The 20,505-nt window shown below is 43.4% G+C and overlaps 1 protein-coding gene across 9 annotated transcripts in view; it reads right to left on the bottom strand.

The window, feature by feature from the left end:
• Window positions 1-6,582: 6,582 nt before the first annotated feature.
• The window catches only part of atp11a (ATPase phospholipid transporting 11A), a 75,622-nt gene continuing 61,699 nt past the window's right edge, over window positions 6,583-20,505 (bottom strand). The window contains exons 21-31 of one of the 9 annotated variants that reach the window (XM_045205641.1): window positions 20,343-20,488; window positions 20,189-20,248; window positions 19,898-20,025; window positions 18,442-18,577; window positions 17,653-17,676; window positions 14,489-14,554; window positions 13,806-13,909; window positions 13,458-13,623; window positions 10,871-10,977; window positions 9,859-9,937; window positions 6,583-9,015 (exon numbers count right to left, since the gene is read on the bottom strand). In XM_045205641.1, coding sequence (XP_045061576.1) covers window positions 9,886-9,937; window positions 10,871-10,977; window positions 13,458-13,623; window positions 13,806-13,909; window positions 14,489-14,554; window positions 17,653-17,676; window positions 18,442-18,577; window positions 19,898-20,025; window positions 20,189-20,248; window positions 20,343-20,488 — 989 coding nt within the window. In that variant the 3' untranslated portion in view covers window positions 6,583-9,015; window positions 9,859-9,885. Of the gene's footprint in view, window positions 12,770-13,457; window positions 13,624-13,805; window positions 13,910-14,488; window positions 14,555-17,652; window positions 17,677-18,441; window positions 18,578-19,897; window positions 20,026-20,188; window positions 20,249-20,342; window positions 20,489-20,505 lie in introns of all 9 variants that reach the window. The other 8 variants (XR_006657132.1, XM_045205640.1, XM_045205644.1 and 5 more) reach the window with 8 other exon arrangements.

Genomic DNA, 20,505 nt, shown 5'->3' with positions numbered 1-20,505 from the left:
GGGGAACACAGATGACCTCTAGAGGCCCGGAGACAAACAGGAGGCAGGAAGCTGACACACACGAGGAAGAACTAAGGCAGAGGGGAACACAGATGACCTCTAGAGGCCCGGAGACAAACAGGAGGCAGGAAGCTGACAGTCTGTCTGTGTGATCCCTGCCTGTCTGTCTGAGCCCTGCCTGCCTGTCTGATGCCTGCCTGTCTGATCCCTGCCTGTCTGTCTGATCCCTACTGTCTGTCTGTCTGATCCCTGCTGTCTGTCTGTCTGTCTGATCCCTGCCTGTCTGTCTGTCTGATCCCTGCCTTTCTGTCTGTGTGATCCTGCCTTTCTGTCTGTCTGTCTGATCCCTGCCTGTCTGTCTGTCTGTCTTATCCCTGCCTGTCTGTCTGATCCCTACTGTCTGTCTGTCTGATCCCTGCTGTCTGTCTGTCTGATCCCTGCCTGTCTGTCTTTGTGATCCCTGCCAGTCTGTCTGATCCCTGCCTGCCTGTCTGATCCCTACCTGCCTGTCTGATCCCTGCTGTCTGTCTGTCTGATCCCTGCTGTCTGTCTGTCTGATCCCTGCCTGTCTGTCTGATCCCTGCCTGTCTGTCTGTCTGTCTGTCTGTCTGATCCCTGCCTGTCTGTCTGATCCCTGCCTTTCTGTCTGTGTGATCCCTGCCAGTCTATCTGATCCCTGCCTGCCTGTCTGATCCCTGCCTGCCTGTCTGATCCCTGCTGTCTGTCTGTCTGATCCCTGCTGTCTGTCTGTCTGATCCCTGCCTGTCTGTCTGATCCCTGCCTGTCTGTCTGTCTGTCTGTCTGTCTGATCCCTGCCTGTCTGTCTGATCCCTGCCTGCCTGCCTGTCTGTCTGTTTGTCTGTCTGTCTGATCCCTGCCTGTCTGTCTGTCTGATCTCTGCCTGTCTGTCTGATCCCTGCCTGTCTGTCTGTCTGATCCCTGCCTGTATGTCTGATCCATGCCTGTCTGTCTGTCTGATCCCTGCCTGTCTGTCTGTCTGTCTTATCCCTGCCTGTCTGTCTGATCCCTGCTGTATGTCTGTCTGATCCCTGCTGTCTGTCTGTCTGATCCCTGCCTGTCTGTCTTTGTGATCCCTGCCAGTCTGTCTGATCCCTGCCTGCCTGTCTGATCCCTGCCTGTCTGTCTGATCCCTGCCTGCCTGTCTGATCCCTGCTGTCTGTCTGTCTTATCCCTGCCTGCCTGCCTGTCTGTCTGATCCCTGCTGTCTGTCTGATCCCTGCCTGTCTGTCTGATCCCTGCCTGTCTGTCTGTCTGATCCCTGCCTGCCTGTCTGTCTGATCCCTGCCTGCCTGTCTGTCTGTTTGTCTGTCTGTCTGATCCCTGCCTGTCTGTCTGTCTGATCTCTGCCTGCGTGTCTGATCCCTGCCTGTCTGTCTGATCCCTGCCTGTATGTCTGATCCATGCCTGTCTGTCTGTCTGTCTGTCTGTCTCTGTCTCTGTCTTTGACTGTGAGAGGGGAGGCATAGCCCCTCTAAGACAACATTGTTATTGACGATGCCTGCTCCTCTTGATAAGAGGAGGCGTAAAATCAATCAACTTGATTGGGGGCCAAGAGGGAGCGGGAAGAGAAGAGAGAAAGAGGAGGGAGAGGGTTGGAGACAGAGGGAAGAGAAGAGAGGAAGAGGAGGGAGAGGGTTGGAGACGGAGGGAAGAGAAGAGAGGAAGAGGAGGGAGAGAGTTGGAGACGGAGGGAAGAGAAGAGAGGAAGAGGAGGGAGAGGGTTGGAGACAGAGGGAAGAGAAGAGAGGAAGAGGAGGGAGAGGGTTGGAGACAGAGGGAAGAGAAGAGAGGAAGAGGAGGGAGAGGGTTGGAGACAGAGGGAAGAGAAGAGAGGAAGAGGAGGGAGAGGGTTGGAGACGGGGGAAGAGAAGAGAGGAAGAAGAGGGAGAGGGTTGGAGACAGAGGGAAGAGAAGAGAGGAAGAGGAGGGAGAGGGTTGGAGACAGAGGGAAGAGAAGAGAGGAAGAGGAGGGAGAGGGTTGGAGACGGAGGGAAGAGAAGAGAGGAAGAGGAGGGAGAGTGTTGGAGACAGAGGGAAGAGAAGAGAGGAAGAGGAGGGAGAGGGTTGGAGACAGAGGGAAGAGAAGAGAGGAAGAGGAGGGAGAGGGTTGGAAACGGAGGGAAGAGGAGAGAGGGCTGTCCTTGTTCCTGGCAGACAGCCTCACTCTAATCTGGGAAGAGGGAGAGAACAGGGAGGAGAAAGAAGAGAGGGAGGAGAGAGAAGAGAGGAGAGAGGAGAGAGCAGAGAGCAGAGAGCAGAGAGCAGAGAGCAGAGAGAAGAGAGCAGAGAGGAGACCGCTAGCACACTTAAGATGCTGAAGTGACAGTGATGTGAAAAAAAGAGATACGTTCTAAATGGTTGATAGCTCCTGTCTTGACCTGGTCTCACTTCAAAAACACATGATAAAAACACATTCTTTACCACATTTAGCCTGGAAATATCACTTGAGATAAAGGCTAAGTGAATATAAATCCATAGGTCTCCCATATGCAGAAGTCTGTCATCATTTATTTAATATTCAGGTCTGGTTCTTCTGATTTCAAAGTGTCCTTTCTGATCGGTGTGATTAGAACTGAATTGGCATATTATATTTTAAACGTAGTCTCATAACTGAAGAGCTTATGAAAATAATGCTTTCAAATCGTGTAGGCTTTCATCTCCATTCTCCCTGTCTTCTTACATTGCAGTAAAATAGTCCCCTAACATGATTTACAATATCAATTGCATGTCTTTTTCTCCTTATTAGAATGGGAATAAATAGAAATACGTTGCCACTGGCACTTGGAAGCCATTCAACATTCTGGAATGGAACTGAATCCTAATTGGATTGAGAGTTGTGATTCTAATAGAACACTTAGATGTGGTGAACAAACTCCTTGTTGGGTAGATTTGAGGGAATATTGTCATCCTGGATTTTCCATGTATACCCCACATGGTTCTTAACATTCAATCAACCCACTGATCTAACTTTGAATAGAACCACAGTAAGCAGCCTCCTGTCTTCTTTCCCGTAAGGCAAATACCAGTCGTATTGAAATACAGCTTATTTCATTCTGATCATAATATCTTTCATAATGTATAATAATGATGTCATACTGATATACAAAACAATAGGGCTGTGTTTTGTATAAACATGTGTTTTGTCCAGCATTGTAGAACTGATGCGGCTAAATCACATGTAAAATAATAAAAGCTCTGTATGGTTATCGCTAGTCTAATTTTATTAGTCCTCATACAGTACATGCTTGTCTCTCGCATGAATGTTGAGACAAAGGGGTTGTCGTGGTATAATATACCATAATATAATTAATGCACAGCATGGATGTATCTATAGACTTACATAGAGTACGATGCATGCACAGTACATTGAGTATGTTTGTACTGTAATTGTGCTGTTTTGCTCTCAACGATTCCCTCTTAAATTGCTCCTTATAGGGGAATAATAAAGTTGTATTGTGTTGTGTAGTCACATCGAGATGCGCTCGCAAGGCTATGGAATGGAATTTCTGCACAATTGACTCCATTAAGGCGAGAGGTTAGGGGTGTTGTGAAGCTTTCTGCTCCTGCTCCCATTCTAGTCACTTCCTGATTTGAGTAAGCGTTCAGAGGCCATCGTGCCGGGCCCTCAGAGTCACAGGTGTCATAGTAACTGTCACAGGCTCAACCTTAATGGCTCCTGGGGTGAGGCGGGTCATGCAGCTTAATCTAGAGCCAACACACCCAGGCTTCTTCAGGTCACAGTCATTTGGGTGCAGGTAGAGACTTGGAATTCGGATGGAGTGATTTTATTCAAATGCAAATCATTACTGCGATATACTATTGTGCTGCTTGCCAGGTGTCATGGGAGTGTATGTACTGGATACCTATTTTTATATAGAGTGTAATTTAACCTTATCTCAATGATTTATGTGTGTTTTATTTACTGAATCATGTGTTATGCTTGCTTCACAGAGACTCAATCAGTCAATCATGTTTGCATTGAATAAAAATTCTACCCCCCACCTAAATAGAACATTTTAAAAATGTATCTCGTAGCTGAAAGTCCTATAACAACTGCATGTAGAGGGATAACTCCTAACAAAAAGTAGAGTTGAGTTCTGGTAAAACCCACCCTCCACCTCTACTCGACTCAGTGTGAACTGATCCATTATTAAAACACCATTAGAAGTCAGTAATGAACAGGCAATTCCACAGACAAAGAAAAAAAGTGTAATGATTCATAAACAATCTTAGCAAATAACAGCAATTTCAGACCTAATTCTGAGATTTCACGTCTGAATGCCTCGGCAGTACACACTCCATTAAACATTGTGAATAGCAGCCTTACTTTGAGATTACTACCTCAGCGAACCTCTAGAACTGAGATAACACTGTAGATGGTCCTTGAGTGCTTATTAGGATTAATTACTTTAATCCAGTATGTTACAGAATAATCAAGTCTACCTGCGGTGAATGGTGTGTTTTTACAACAGGTGACAAAATGTTTGTCAAAGACAGCTGAGAATTAATTAATCAAATGCCTGGCTTGTCAAGTCAGTTTGACTCCGTTATTAGCATGGAATCACACGGACTGACAACAGGGTAGAAAATGTTCTGTATTATAATGCACCCATTAAACTTTTAAAGGCTATAAAGGCTCCATTAGTGATATTTGAAGATGGGTATTTGGATAGATGCTAAAAGATGCCATGGTTTTGTACTAACAAACGTCAGACAAAAAGCAGAGACGTATATAAATGAAAGCCACCAATCGTTCATTACTGCCTTAATTCTGCTGGACCCAGGAAGAGTAGCTGCTGCCTTGGCAGCAACTAATGGGGATCCTTAATAAATACAAATACAAATACATGACATCTCTATGTTGCAATTCATCTGGGTTTATTCTCATGTACTGCAGCAGGAGGTTTCTCCCTTCGACCTGAAGATCTCCTAAGGCTCAGGCTGTTCTTTACCCCTCCACACACACACACACACACACACACACACACACACACACACACACACACACACACACACACACACACACACACACACACACACACACACACACACACACACACACACACACACACACACACACACACACACACACACACACACACACACACGTGTGGGCATCATACACACATACGCATGTAGGCAAGTATGCACACACGCATGCACACACACAAACACACACGTGCATACACACACGATCACACACACACACACACTCCTTTAATCAGAGACATTCCACCATGTATACCAGGACATGGGAACCACTCCAAACACCCCCTGATCATGATCCACACACCCTGATTAAATGTCATATTATCACAGACATCTGATGCTGTTTCAATACAGGGGTGTGTGTGAATGTGTGTGTCAGTAATGATGAAGCTGGACTATTCCTTAGTGTTGTTGAGATCAGAGCTCCTGTCTCGTTATTGGGGTCAGCACTAAACACACCTGGCAGCCTCTACTCTTAATTGTTTTGTTTAGAAATTATCTTTATTCAAGTTATTTACATTTTACAATAATAATAGTTCATGTAAATAGAATGTAGCTTTCACATCAATACATGGGTCCATAATTACATAACATGGTTTACAGATTTAATAATACTACTCTTTCCATCTCTCCGCTATCGTTCTATCTCTCCTCTATTTATCCATCACTCCTCTATCTTTCTGTCTCCGTCTCCTTCTCCCTTACTCGGGCTTTCTCTCCCTCCACATCCCTCCCTTCTATCTCTCCTTCTCCATCTCCAACTCTCAGTTCTGGGTAAATCCTATTTTCTGCTGCCAGACATCCATCCTCAGGGATGTGAGGAGCGGAGAGCGTTTTTAAGTGTACGTTAAAACCTTCTCCTGGCACACAGCGGAGCAGGGACCGCTCTAAAGAGGACAATCCCTCTGCATGCACATGGCCGTGTTCATGTTCAGCACATTCAAAAATACCATAAGTGTTTCTCCCAATACCACTTTTACAAGGGAGGAAATATGAGGGTCCTAGGAATAATGTGCTGGCTAATCAACGTTTGAAGTGTGAAAATAAATGTATGTTTACGGATATAGACTTAGTTCACTGTGTGTCTTTTTCCTCTTTAAATTAATATGAGAGCCCAACAATAATTCATTTTCAACAGCATAAATTCTGGAAGTCTTAAATTCTGCCATAAAGAGCGCTGGCCTAGATATTCTTTATCCGTGACAGACAGATTGACAGATCTTGGATCCAGAAGCCTGAGGACGGTAGAGGATACAGAGTTGACGGAAACTAAAAAGGATGTCCAAATCAAATCATCTCACACAGTCGTTCTAATCATTATGACATCTTGAACATTAATGAGTTATCACAGTCTCTGTTCAACGCTAAGGGTGGTCTTGGGCATACGCCTCACAATAAAGCATACTGCAGCACCACCTTCTGGCTGTTGTGTGAAGTGCAGCTCTATTGTGCATGATGGAAAAATGTCTGAAAATGGAATATAATATGACTAAATATTATAATAGTAAGGCTAATAGCACTGCAATAATAATGGTTCTTTCATAATCTTCTTTCAAAAACAACAAACTAATGTTGTTTTATTTTTGGTTTTATTACAAGCACATGTACAGTTGTTTGCCATTGATAGCTACAGAAAGGCTGGCAAAAATCCACATGTATCTACAGATATCAATCTGTTAAAAAAACTGTATAGAAAAAGACCCCAAAACTGTACATTAATTACCTTTACTACATACAGTATATATATATATATATATATCTTAAAGAGTGTACAGAAGTATACATATATTTAAATATAGTCAAAGTTATGAGTGATGTCATAACGCTATGTGCTGATGCATTGTTAAAGAGAAATACACATTCTGTTAAACTGTAAAGGCTGGCTGTAAAGTCCAAGCCCTACTAAGTCAGTATAGCTATATATTAGAACAATAAACATCTACTATAGTTATTCATCTGATCACACCTTAACCCATAGTCAATGGCTTTCAAAATGTCTTTAAAAACAAACCCATATTTCATGCGAGAAACATGTGTTATTTCAGTGCAGGAACACAGAAGAGACAATTGTACTTGGATTTCTTAGTATATTAACTGACACAAAGCAGAATTGTAAAGCTATATCGTTCATTTGCATGATGTCTCTTCTCGTGACAGTTGCAACGATGGTAGATCAATTAAGATAGTTCACGCAGGCTGTTTACCGTTTAATAAAATGATAAGTTCCGGTCTACTTAACTGGGTGTGTCTCCCATAGACACCAATGCAAAAGCAGCTGGGTCTGGTCTACTTAGTTCATTGACTTTATTGAACCTGAAAAAAAATACAGTGAGTGGGGTATCTTGTTTCCTCTTCCGTCTCTGACAGTTCCTCTCTAGCTGTTTTGGTTATTAGAAAACGGAATATTAATTCTCTAAATTAATACAAGTCAGCGAACAGGTCTTCTCTTCTGAATACAAAAGTAGCAAAACAGGATTGTTCTAAGATATACAAAAATACCTACATCTGAGTATTCTGATCAGAACAGGGTTGCTGCTTGAAAAACCCTTCTACATTACTACATGTCAGTATTTGGTGATCATTTCCGTTATGGATCATGGAAACGTTCTGATGCACTGAAGTGGTTTGTCCAACCAAATTCTAACAGCAACAAGCCAGCTCACAGTTGAACACGTGGGACTTTTGTTCAATAGCATCCATCCATGTTTGCTGATATTATTATAATCATAAAACACAGATATATGATGTCATGTCTTCTTATACATTCAATATTCTGTAGCATATTCAGCAACACTTACAGGACTAAAACTGTCAAATGCACATACTCTCTCTTTCTGAGAGTTTGTTGGTCTCAAAACCAACATTTCTCTCCAAACCAATTGACTATTGAGTTGAGATCTAGGCCTTTTCAAACAGGAAATCTAACAGAGACAAAATGTTACACAGAATATCAAAAAAAGAATCTCAATACAATCAATTCTAGACAATACAGTCAACTTATAATAGTGTAGTTTGTTTCAAGTTTCCAAGCTTTTATCGAATAGGTATTTTACTGGACTAGACATCAGAGCAATAAAAAGAGAGACGTCATATTTCAGTTTGGAGAGTTTTGAACTGTCAGAGAAAGATAGGTTATGCCTGTTCGATTCATAAACCCACTGAGAAACTCAGTACATCCAGTGGTATGACAGAGACAGAGCATGCAAACAGTCCATGTCAATCAACATTAGACACCCTAAACAACTGCCTAAGTACCAGTGTCATTCATCCTCTAACTAATTAACAGATGACCACAGAAGTGCTGATAAAAACACTAGTTCTCACTATTTTTGTAGTCATCCATTTCCTTACAGTCGGTCACTCATCATTTATTCATCCATTGTCATAATTCATTCATGAAACATTCACTAAGTCGTTTATTATTTGTAAACGTTGTCATAGCAATGTCCAGTGTTATAGTTCTGATTGTGGCGTAATGTGAAGATTTCAGTATCTTTACATTTCAGTGAAGATTCATAATACCACCTAATAACAGATGACCATCTTAAATATCATTACCGCTTTCAATGAAAAAGACATCTGCACACACACACACACACACACACACACACACACACCACACACATACACACATACACACACACACACAAATACAATGTGTATAACAACATCCTTATCTATATATGGGACATCCATATACTTTTGTTCCTCTCGGTTTGAACAGATCCCACAATGCACCACAGGACCACAAGCCATCTACTATCAAGCAGCTAAATGTGTCTAGAAAAACCTTGGTTTTGGTACAGTCCTCCCTCCCTCCCTCCCTCCATCTCCCTTTCCTCGTTCTCTCTCTCCTTACACCCACCACACAGACTGTGTTCTTATGAGACGGATGGAGGGATGCGTGACCAGACGAAGGAGTGAATGGATGAATGGATGAGAGGATGAGCGGAGGATGAGAGGAGGTGTAGTGAGGCTCGAGAGGACAGATCCACACGAGCATCACTTCAACAGGAACAAGAGAGGAGAAAGGTTATAGGTTAAAAAAAAAACATGAAGAAAGAGGAGGAAATGGAACATAGAAGCATTAGAGAATATCTGAGGGAGAGAGAGAGCACACAGTGACAGATGAAATGCTAAGACCCCTGCCAGACTCTTGTGAGACAATTATAACACTCTTATAACACCTTCATAAGGCTCTCACGCATCGTGAGACTTCTATGGGTATGTTCTATATGCTTTATGCCAAGGGACAGAGCAAAGCAGCTAAACATAACGTCTACATTCTACACGTTTCTGTGACAGAGATCCACTGCTCCCTTAAGGCTTCAGGTCTGAGTGAGAGAGATGTCAGATATCTGCATGGACAATGTTAAAGCCCAGAAACACAGTAGGTTCTCTCTATCTAATACAGTCCACCAATCCTGGTGTGGTGTAAGGCAGAATGTATCTTCCTCTGTCCCACCCAGTCTCAGTGTAAGGCAATAACCAGTAAGGCAAGCCATTGAAAAGGTATTTTCTGATGCTTTGGTTCCAGACTACTGTGTATTTCAAAGGAAACACTGTGTAGATGTTAAGGCGGAAAAGGATTCCCATGCATACTAGTTTCCCACTGTAGTTCCTTAGCACTAGGTGCGGCAGGATGCCTTAGCTTCCATGTCAGGAAATGGGACGGTTACAAGGGGGAATGGGGGTTTAATCACACCACTCTACAGTAGACACAAGGACAGTCTATGACACGGCATACCACACACACACACACACACACACACACACACACACACACACACACACAGAACTGTGTCTAGTCCAGCAGAGATAAATCACTATCACGGCCTAGCCACTTACAACTGAATCGGAAAAGACTATAGTGTCTTATGGAGTGTTCCTGGATAAGAGATTTGCACAGAGGCAACACCAGTTTGTTCTATAAAAAGCAGGACAGGAAGAGAGGAAGAGAAGAGACAAAACAAAGACAGGAAGGTGTGGTCAGTTAAAACATGCCTCTGAACATCCTCCATTCACATTGGACCACTGCTTTATGACAAACACTTGAAATGACATCATCACTGACAGACAGTTGACAGTTGACAGGGAGATACGGGGGAGTGACATACTCTATGACAAATACTTTAAATGACACCATCATTGACAGACAGTTGACAGGGAGATACGGGGGAGTGACATACTCTATGACAAACACTTGAAATTACATCATCACTGACAGACAGTTGACAGGGAGATATGGGGGAGTGGCATACACACGTACTCTCACACATACTCACACACACTCACACACACACACACACACACACACACACACACACACACACACACACACACACACACACACACTGCAGGGTGGGTCTGAGGGGTCGGACCCACAGTAGACATCATTGGGTGGAGCCAAGGGCCTTTCCACCAATCCACAGCCACTGCTAGTCTGGAGCCAAGTCTGTTTAGTTCACTCAGCTCCTTGTGCTAACACAACACAGCCCTAGGATCGTCCTCCTGTGTGTATTTGGTGTTTGTATGCTTTTTCACAAAGACATTGGTAACTGTAAGCATCTAGATTAGGTATCTATTGTCTAGAGGACAGATTGTTCCAGTGGTCAATTGCTCTACACTGCAATCTTGGTCTAGACTTGCAGTCTTTAAGAGATGGTCTAGACTTGCAGTCTAAATCAGACTAAACTCCACTCTAGACTACACCGAGGTCTCAGGCCCTGCCCCATTGTGGGCGTAGCCTCCCCCAGAGTGACGGGAGTTGCCGGCGAATCGGAGGAGGGGGGTGAAAGTGCAGTAGTTGGGCCCGCCCCTCCAGTGGGTGAACATGAGTTTTTTGGTGAAGGGTTCAGACCTTCTGGGAATGGGGTTTTGGTGGTCGGCCCTCCTGCGCGTGGGCGCGTGGAGAGATGCCAGCGGGGTGAACTCCGACAGCTGGCCGTTATACAGCTTGTCTGCATTCTGTAAAGGAGGGATGGAGAGATGGGAGGAGAGAGAGGAGATATAGAGAGAATATAGGAGTTATTATCTGGATCAAGGTAAGTGGTAGCCAATTCAGGTCCTCGAGGGTGTGGTGCGTGCAGGGTTTTGTTCCAGCCCAGCATTAACCTGATTCAACCAATTCAACTATTTCAACTTATCGTGGTCTTTAATTAAAAAACATATTTTATTTAATCCAGTGAGTCTAAGCAGGGTAGGAACAAAAGCCTGCACTTCCTGCTGTCCCCCAGAACCAGGATTGACCACATGGTGGACCCAGAAGACGACAAACCACGCCACAACCCCTACCCCAAAACCACATCAACACAAACACACCAGACCCTGTTAGCAAAATATGTCAAGGAGCAAAACATGAGCAAACTGAAGAAGTGAACGGTCGGTCAAAGCATGCAGCAGGGGGAGGGAGATTCTAGCAGTATGAGCCTTCTGATTAACTCAGATGGGACTTTGGGATAGATCGAGAATACGTCTGGTCAGGACAGGAGTCTAGCCTCGCAGTCTCAACAGACACACTACATTGTTTAATTAAGGAGAGGTCTGGCCCAGAGACTTAATCCACTACATGGGGAGCCACCTACTCATTTCATCTGATGCCCATTGTGTTATCTTGAGCTCATTATTAAACACAGGCTGCAGTACCTTTTGTAGACACTGGAGGGGGTAAGTGCTCTACTTTAAAATAGTACTTGTTCTGCTGTCACTAAACAATTGCTATGGCACTGAAGATAAACGTATTCAGCATTCAAAAGGAGAATGACGCCTATTTGATATGTTCAACTAGTTGTCATAACTTTACCAGGAAATATATTACATTAATTAGGTTTAATTAGGGTAACGAATAACTCTTAGACTGATGGCATAATAAATCAACTTCATCTGGGACTGGACAGCCTGTCAGTGTGTCACACACACACACACACACACACACACACACACACACACACACACACACACACACCCTGTGTTAGTGCACCCGTTCATCTAAGGAAACCCCAGACGGAAGGACAACCTGTAAAAATCTGTGTATGTTTATATGTGTGTATCCATCCCATAAAGTCACACTGTTCTTGTGAAGACAAAACAAAGCAGGTCCAACAGTCAAAGACCAACCAACCCCCACAGCCTCACAGCAAACCCCACACAGTGAACCTTGGTCCCAGCCCTTCGCCCCACTCTTCACCGCACTCAGAGTCGGTCCCGCCTGTCTTTACCGTGGTGAGGCTAGGCCTCTGAAGTGGACAGGGCAACAACCCCATCTAGCATGGAGTCCCGGCTGTAGGTCATAACCCCATCAAAGTTTCTATCAGTCCTCATCCACTGTGGACAGCAAGATACACACGCTTAACACACACAGATCTAAACACACACACACACACACACACCGCTCAACATAAATAGATCCGCACAAACACACACCAAGACCGACACTTGCCATTTTGAATGGGCTTCGAAAATCTGTTTAATGTCAGATACGTTGTTTCTGCATTTATGAATTAGCATTCTAACCAATGCTCTTTCAAGGTACACTTAAGGCACAGACATGGACATGCAAGTCAACAGGCCACCGTAAGCATGCAGCACTACATGTCCATGCAGAGACACAGAGGGAGGAGAGGGCATGCGGATAGGTTGAGAGAGGGTCACCTGACAGTCAGGTGATAGTCAGGTGGTTGGGTTAGAAACTGATTCTGCTGGAAGTCTGGGAGAGCATGAAGATGGTGGACTGCTCAGAGGTAAGACATGGCCGCTTTGTCTGCCATTCCCAAGGAGACAGAGCCAGGTCAGAGGGGTCAGAGGGTAGAGGTTAAAGGTCACACAGGCCAGGAGAGAGGGCAGGCAAAGACAGAGGAGAGGAGAGAGGGGTTAATAGGAACACTTTATATCTGAAAAAACACTTGATGTTCACTATCAATCACTATTTCAGGAAGAGGAAAGAGGAGGGTGTTGGAAGCTCTTCCGGGTCATGGTGAGGTGAACTGAGGTCAGTTGGGAAAGGTCAGAGGTCAGAGGAATCACTGCACACAGTAGAGACAAATGGTTCATTCAGTAGCGAGAGACATGCCAGACACACAGACGACTCTCAGCCTGTCAGAACAGTTAACACAGGTTATACAGTGATTCTCCTCCAGATGAGTTCTTTAAAAAGAAGAAGTGAACACTGCACACTGATGCAACAGCTCACTTACTTCAAGAACACCTGGAATATATCCACAGGCAGCATACAGCTGAAGTCACAGTGACACATATATATGATATACTGTATATACAGAATGCACATTTAATCCTCTGATTTTAAACATATAACCAAGTGTGTGTGTCTGTGTGCAAATGTAAGCATGTGTGCACGTCTGTGCATGCGTCTGTTCATAATGTGTGTGTGTGTGTGGTGTGTGTGCGTGTGCACTTCTGTGCATAATGTGTGTGTGTGTGCGCTCGCCCACCTGGATGCGTTCTGTGGTGGTGGGCCACAGGGCCCTGCAGACGACCTTCTTGACCACGTCAGGCAGCAAACTGGTGACGATGAGCAGGATGATGCTGAGCCAGGCCGGACCGCTGGACAACATCTGAATAAACACATAGTACATCCTCTGGTAGTTCAGGAAGGGCCTGGGGAGAGGAGAGAGGATCTATGTATTATACATCTATAACTTCTGCATAAACACATAGCACAACCTCTGGTAGGGACATAGAGAGGACAGGATCTATTTTGCCTATATCTATGTTCATAACATATGCAAAAACGATGGTAGCTTGGAGAATAGAAAACAATAGAACAGACTAATACAGACCAAATGATGCCTCCCCATAGCAGAGAGAAGATGACGAAGAAAAGCAGAGAGCCCCAGATGACAAAGTGGTTGATCCACGTCCAGTAGTGTGTGTCCAGGGCCAGCTGTGAGATGGAGAGACAGAGAGAGACAGAGAGAGAGAGAGAGAGAGAGACAGAGACAGAGACAGAGAGAGACAGAGAGAGAGAGAGAGAGAGAGAGAGAGAGAGAGAGAGAGAGAGAGAGAGAGAGAGAGAGAGAGAGAGAGAGAGAGAGAGAGAGAGACAGAGAGAGAGAGAGAGAGAGAGAGAGAGACAGAGAGAGAGAGACAGAGAGAGAGAGAGACAGAGAGAGAGAGACAGAGAGAGAGAGAGACAGAGAGAGAGAGAGAGACAGAGAGAGAGAGAGAGAGAGAGAGAGAGAGAGAGAGACAGAGAGAGAGACAGAGAGAGAGAGAGAGAGAGAGAGAGAAAGAAAGAGAGAGAGAAAGAAAGAGAGAGAGACAGAAAGAGAGAGAGAGGGAGAGACAGAGAGAAAGAGAGAGAGAGAGAGAGAGAGAGAGAGAGAGAGAGAGAGAGAGAGAGAGAGAGACCATCAACTGGTATTTATATCAAAGCAGTAGAATTCACTCTAATAACGAGTCCCTTTAACATTTAGCATAAAGTAGTGCCTTAGAGGGGGTGATGGGTAGGATGTTACTGTACCTTTAACGTGACTGTGAACACCAGCACAGTGAAGACCAGAGTCCCAAACGTCCAGTTACCAAACATCTGTGGAGAGGAAGGTATTACAGAGAGAAATCACACATACTATTAGACCTACAGCCATTTCAGAGGAGGACAGTATGCTACTGTAATTACAGTCAGCCTGGACTAACTCATTTCCTTTGCATTACTACATATTTTAGTGGCCGTGTTTAGCTTTTAAAAGTGAGCAATTATCCAGGATTAATCAATACAAAATCACACAGTTTAGTTGTATTTTCCACAGATGTTTTTTTCATACAGTTATATGAAGTGAAACCAGTGCAGAGATGGAAAATGGATATTAAACTATTTTCAAGCTGCTTTTATTAAAACAATTCTGTATTTAAAGTACAGAATAACCTGAAATTACCTAAATGTGTCTATAAAAAAATATTGTAAAAAATAAAACATGTTCTGTGAGTTCAAATAGCTTGTGATGTTGATGGAATGCTAATACCCAAACCAACGGTGATGAGGGTCAACAACATGAAGATACCAGCCAATACATTAACCCACCTGCTTTCCTCAAGGGTGCTTAAAGGGACAATTCACCCCATTGTATGAATACAGCTGGCAAACTTTGACTTTGAGGGTGAACCATCTCTTTAACGGTGTCAAAATGAGCCGTGTCTTTAAAACTACTGCACGGGCAAATTAAATTCACTGATTGAAGAGAACGTTGAAAACAGACTCCTTCTGTCTGCGTTGTTTTAACTTCCTCTTTTTCTGTTTTCTTTATTTTATTTTTCTGCCAAATATACCACCAAGACAATAAGTTAGAGATAGAAGTCAAGCTCCACAGACGGTCATTTTGTTTCAAATTGCATAACTATGAAATATCCAACCTGACATGTCCTATACAACAATATTCGTCAAATGTACAGTTGAAGTCGGAAGTTTACATACACCTTAGCCAAATACATTTAAACTCAGTTTTTCACAATTCCTGACATTTAATCCTAGTAAAGATTCCCTGTCTTAGGTCAGTTAGGATCACCACTTTATTTTAAGAATGTGAAATGTCTATGTAATAATAGTAGAGAGAATTATTTATTTCAGCTTTTATTTCTTTCATCTCATTCCCAGTGGGTCAGAAGTTTACATACACTCAATTAGTATTTGGTAGCATTGCCTTTAAATTGTTTAACTTGGGTCAAACGTTTTGGGTAGCCTTCCACAAGCTTCCCACAATAAGTTGGGTGAATTTTGGCCCATTCCTCCTGACAGAGCTGGTGTAACTGAGTCTGGTTTGTAGGCCTCCTTGCTCGCACACGCTTTTTCAGTTCTGCCCACACATTTTCTATAGGATTGAGGTCAGGGCTTTGTGATGGCCACTCCAATACCTTGACTTTGTTGTCCTTAAGCCATTTTGCCACAACTTTGGAAGTATGCTTGGGGTCATTGTCCATTTGGAAGACCCATTTGCGACCAAGCTTTAACTTCCTGACTGATGTCTTGAGATGTTGCTTCAATATATCCACATAATTTTCCTTCCTCATGATGCCATCTATTTTGTGAAGTGCACCAGTCTCTCCTGCAGCAAAGCACCCCCACAGCATGATGCTGCCACCCCCGTGCTTCGCAGTTGGGATGGTGTTCTTCGGCTTGCCAGCATCCCCCTTTTTCCTCCAAACATAACGATGGTCATTATGGCCAAACAGTTCTATTTTTGTTTCATCAGACCAGAGGACATTTCTCCAAAAAGTACGATCTTTGTCCCCATGTGCAGTTGCAAACTGTAGTCTGGCTTTTTTATGGCGGTTTTGGAGCAGTGGCTTCTTCCTTGCCGAGCGGCCTTTCAGGTTATGTCAATATAGGACTCGTTTTACTGTGGATATAGATACTTTTGGACCTGTTTTCTCCAGCATCTTCACAAGGTCCTTTGCTGTTGTTCTGGGATTGATTTTCACTTTTCGCACCAAAGTACGTTCATCTCTAGGAGACAGAACACGTCTCCTTCCTGAACGTTATGACGGCTGCGTGGTCCCATGGTGTTTATACTTGCGTACTATTGTTTGTACAGATGAACGTGGTACCTTCAGGCGTTTGGAAATTGCTCCGAAGGATGAACCAGACTTGTGGAGGTCTACACATTTTTTTCTGAAGTCTTGGCTGATTTCTTTTGATTTTCCCATGATGTCAAGCAAAGAGGCACTGAGTTTGAAGGTAGGCCTTGAAATACATCCACAGGTACACCTCCAATTGACTCAAATGATGTTAATTAGCCTAGCAGAAGCTTCTAAAGCCATGACATCATTTTCTGGAATTTTCCAAGCTGTTTAAAGGCACAGTCAACGTCAATGTAAACTTCTGACCCACTGGAATTGTGATACAGTTAATTATAAGTGAAATAATCTGTCTGTAAACAATTGTTGGAAAAATTACTTGTGTCATGCACAAAGTAGATGTCCTAACCGACTTGCCAAAACTATAGTTTGTTAACAATAAATTTGTGGAGTGGTTGAAAAACGAGTTTTAATGACTCCAACCTAAGTGTATGTAAACTTCCGACTTCAACTGTACCTTGGCCATTCATTTCCTTTGTCACATACTCTAGTCTATAGTGTATGGTTGGAACTGTGTTAACCCTAAGCTCTAATGTACTGCTGCCTGACCGTCTCACAGTCTTTTGCCTTGCAGTCTGACAGGAGATGACATCTTAGAGCAGGGGTAGCCAATCCTGGTCCTGGAGGGTCGCAGCATGTGCAGGCTTTTGTTCCAGCCCAGCTCTGTGTTAATGTTGGGCGGAAACAAAACCCTGACCTAAAGACTCTATATGAGCGGTTCTCTACCACCATCCATGGTAGATGTGTACTAGCAGAAACCACTGTTGTACTGGACACACAAACAACATGACGAAGTCTGGACTACGGCAGCTACACAATGAGACAAGGAGACATGAGTGGGGTTGGAGGATGGGTTTACTACTACTACACTGATATACCTACAGCTCATTGGCCTATAGCAGGCAGTAGGGGTTGGATATGAGGGGATACCTGCTGGATGATGTGATGACGGGCGGTTTGGTTACGCAATGCGACTGGCAGTGGAGGAGGAGGGGGGCGGGGAAACAGTCCAACTAAAACTAAAGCAGGGTGACAGACAGATAGGGACAGGCTTACCATCTGTGTGTTGGTTGTCATTAGCTGAGGAGAGGAAGAGAAGCATAAAGAACAAGCAACATAAAGGTAAGAGGAGGAAGAAGAGGAGGAGGAAGAAGAAGAAAATAAAAGAAAGAACTGGAGGCCGGAAAACTAAAACTAAAAAATCTGATGTTCAAAGGAAATAAAGCAAAAACAGGCAAATCAAAGCAATCCAAAAGGTTAAAGTAACATAAATTAAGAAATAAAAAACGATAAACGGCACAGAGAAAGATGTCTGCAGACTCAACATGCTCTCCTTTCGTAGATATGGATGGGAGAGCCGGTCATGCTGTTATGCAAAGGATCACAGGTGAATCTGCAGTCCAGGAGATCTTATGTCACCCATTTACCTAAAATCACCACACTTTCCACTGGCCACAGACATCAGCTGTCCTGACTGAAGTTTTAGAATGTTGTTCACTAACATGAATTCAATGTCAAATGAACTCAAAGGTCCATGTTGAATTGTCGGTAAAAGCTGGGTCAAAACTAGATGAAAAGTATGTACATTGATGACAATTACGTTTTCCACGTTGACAAAACATGGAAACAACATCGATCCAACCTGTGTGTGACCAGTGAACTCACTCATAACCCACAGTGACAATCATCCACTCCACATCACCGGACACTCCTTCATGGCAGTAAAATAAACACTTGACATAGGCTTGGAGAAGTGCAGTATGAACAGACGATCACTATATACTTCACACCAACATATACTCTTTAACGCAGCACTACAGGTAGCCACGGCGACGGTGTCTTTACCTGTCCGTTGCTGGTGAAGGTGCTGTTGTTGAACAGGAAGTAAGCACCAAAGAAGAAGACGACGGCGTCGAACACCCCCAGGAAGGTCCAGTAGATGAAGATGGGCCAACGCAGGAGAGAGTTCTTAGCTATGTCCCTATAGAGAGGACACATTACAGTACACATTATATACAGTAAATATAGGAGGGAGTTCTTAGCTATGTCCCTATAGAGAGGAAACATTACAGTACACATTATATACAGTAAATATAGGAGGGAGTTCTTAGCTATGTCCCTATAGAGAGGACACATTACAGTACACATTATATACAGTAAATATAGGAGGGAGTTCTTAGCTATGTCCCTATAGAGAGGAAACATTACAGTACACATTATATACAGTAAATATAGGAGGGAGTTCTTAGCTATGTCCCTATAGAGAGGAAACATTACAGTACACATTATATACAGTAAATATAGGAGGGAGTTCTTAGCTATGTCCCTATAGAGAGGACACATTACAGTACACATTATATACAGTAAATATAGGAGGGAGTTCTTAGCTTTGTCCATATAGAGAGGAAACATTACAGTACACATTATATACAGTAAATATAGGAGGGAGTTCTTAGCTATGTCCCTATAGAGAGGACACACAAGAGATCCATGTTATCTGATGACCAGACACCTGAGCATACTGCTTGCATTACATTAGTCTATTATACTATGTATTTGGGGATTGAATTAGATGGTTCTATGTTTTTCCATTCATCTGTAGATTTCTTTCAATTCATACTAATGTCTGACACATTTAGATTTTGGGGTGAATTGTCCCTTTAACCAGAAGAATTCCAAGCTAACATCAATCACACTTTCTATTACTCTCTCGAGCTAAAACAGCATTCCTCCACCACAACCGTGAGCAAGGCAGCATTGATTTAACAGTTGGCTGACAAATCTAGGCATGGAGGAATGACCTGACGCCAGTGACATGCCTTTCTGCCTGCTGCGTTGTTAAAGTCTAAGTTTTCCACACAATTACCCACAGGTAGCTAGCAGGAAAATTGAGTATTGATTGTCACCAGGCAGAGAGAGGAAAAGCAAACAAAAACATGTACCGGCAACACCACTGAGCAATGTGAGCTTTATATATATGGATTCACAAACAAGTGAGTCTACGTGATTCTATTATAGCATCTTGTAACGCCTTATAACATCTTGAGAATGCGGATTCGGCTGTTGTTTAGTAACAGCGTTCATATGGGGAGAGAGACAAAGTCGCAGTTTGCCAAGAGCTGATAGGATTTTCCAAGAATCTACCTCAGTATGTTCTGAGAAAACGCTGTGGAAGAGATCAACTGAGGAACATTCCCAATGTGAGATGATCTGAGAGTCTCTCTCTCTCTCTGAACCCTACAGAGATGTATCACATCCCACTATTGCATCCTGGGACATGCAGTTTGTGGGTAACACCTACCTGTAGAGGGAGGGGTCTTTCTTGAGGATGTCCATGTTGATGTGCTGCTCGATGAGGCTGAAGAGCAGGATGGGCAGAGAGGTGAAGCTGATGTTGTACAGCGTCAGATAGGCTGTGTCATACAGCGGCTGGAGGGAGACAGGATGGAGAGAACAGCCAAGATCAGTCATTTTAAACTATATTTATATCTTAGTAATTTATCATGCATTCTTAACCAGAGAAAAACAATGACAACTTCTCCACAAAGTCATAGTTTAAAGTACTAGAATTTTGGGCACATCTTTTATGTACCTGTTGGGAGAAGCCACAGAAGAACTGGTAGAGGAACTGAGGGAAGATGAAGGCGACGTTCTGAGGAAAAAGAAAAGAACAACGTTTTAATGCTTAATCATCAGTAGCCTGTGTATTCCCCATAGCATGTTACATTTACTGAGAAAACACTCACTTTGTAGAAGAAGTACTGGACGAGCTCTGAGATGCGGATGTAGTAGTAATGTCCGTGAACCAGCAGCATCTTCTTCAGGTGTTTGAACTTTGGGATGGCGTAGTCACTGTTCCGCGCCGCCTGGCGACCCTCTTTACCCATGATGCCTTGGGGGAGGACAGGA

The sequence above is a fragment of the Coregonus clupeaformis genome, chromosome 20 (genome assembly GCF_020615455.1).
Source record: "Coregonus clupeaformis isolate EN_2021a chromosome 20, ASM2061545v1, whole genome shotgun sequence".
Classification (NCBI taxonomy): Eukaryota; Metazoa; Chordata; class Actinopteri; order Salmoniformes; family Salmonidae; genus Coregonus; species Coregonus clupeaformis.
Note: the sequence above shows the minus strand (reverse complement) of the source record. Positions and strands in the feature narration are given on the sequence as shown.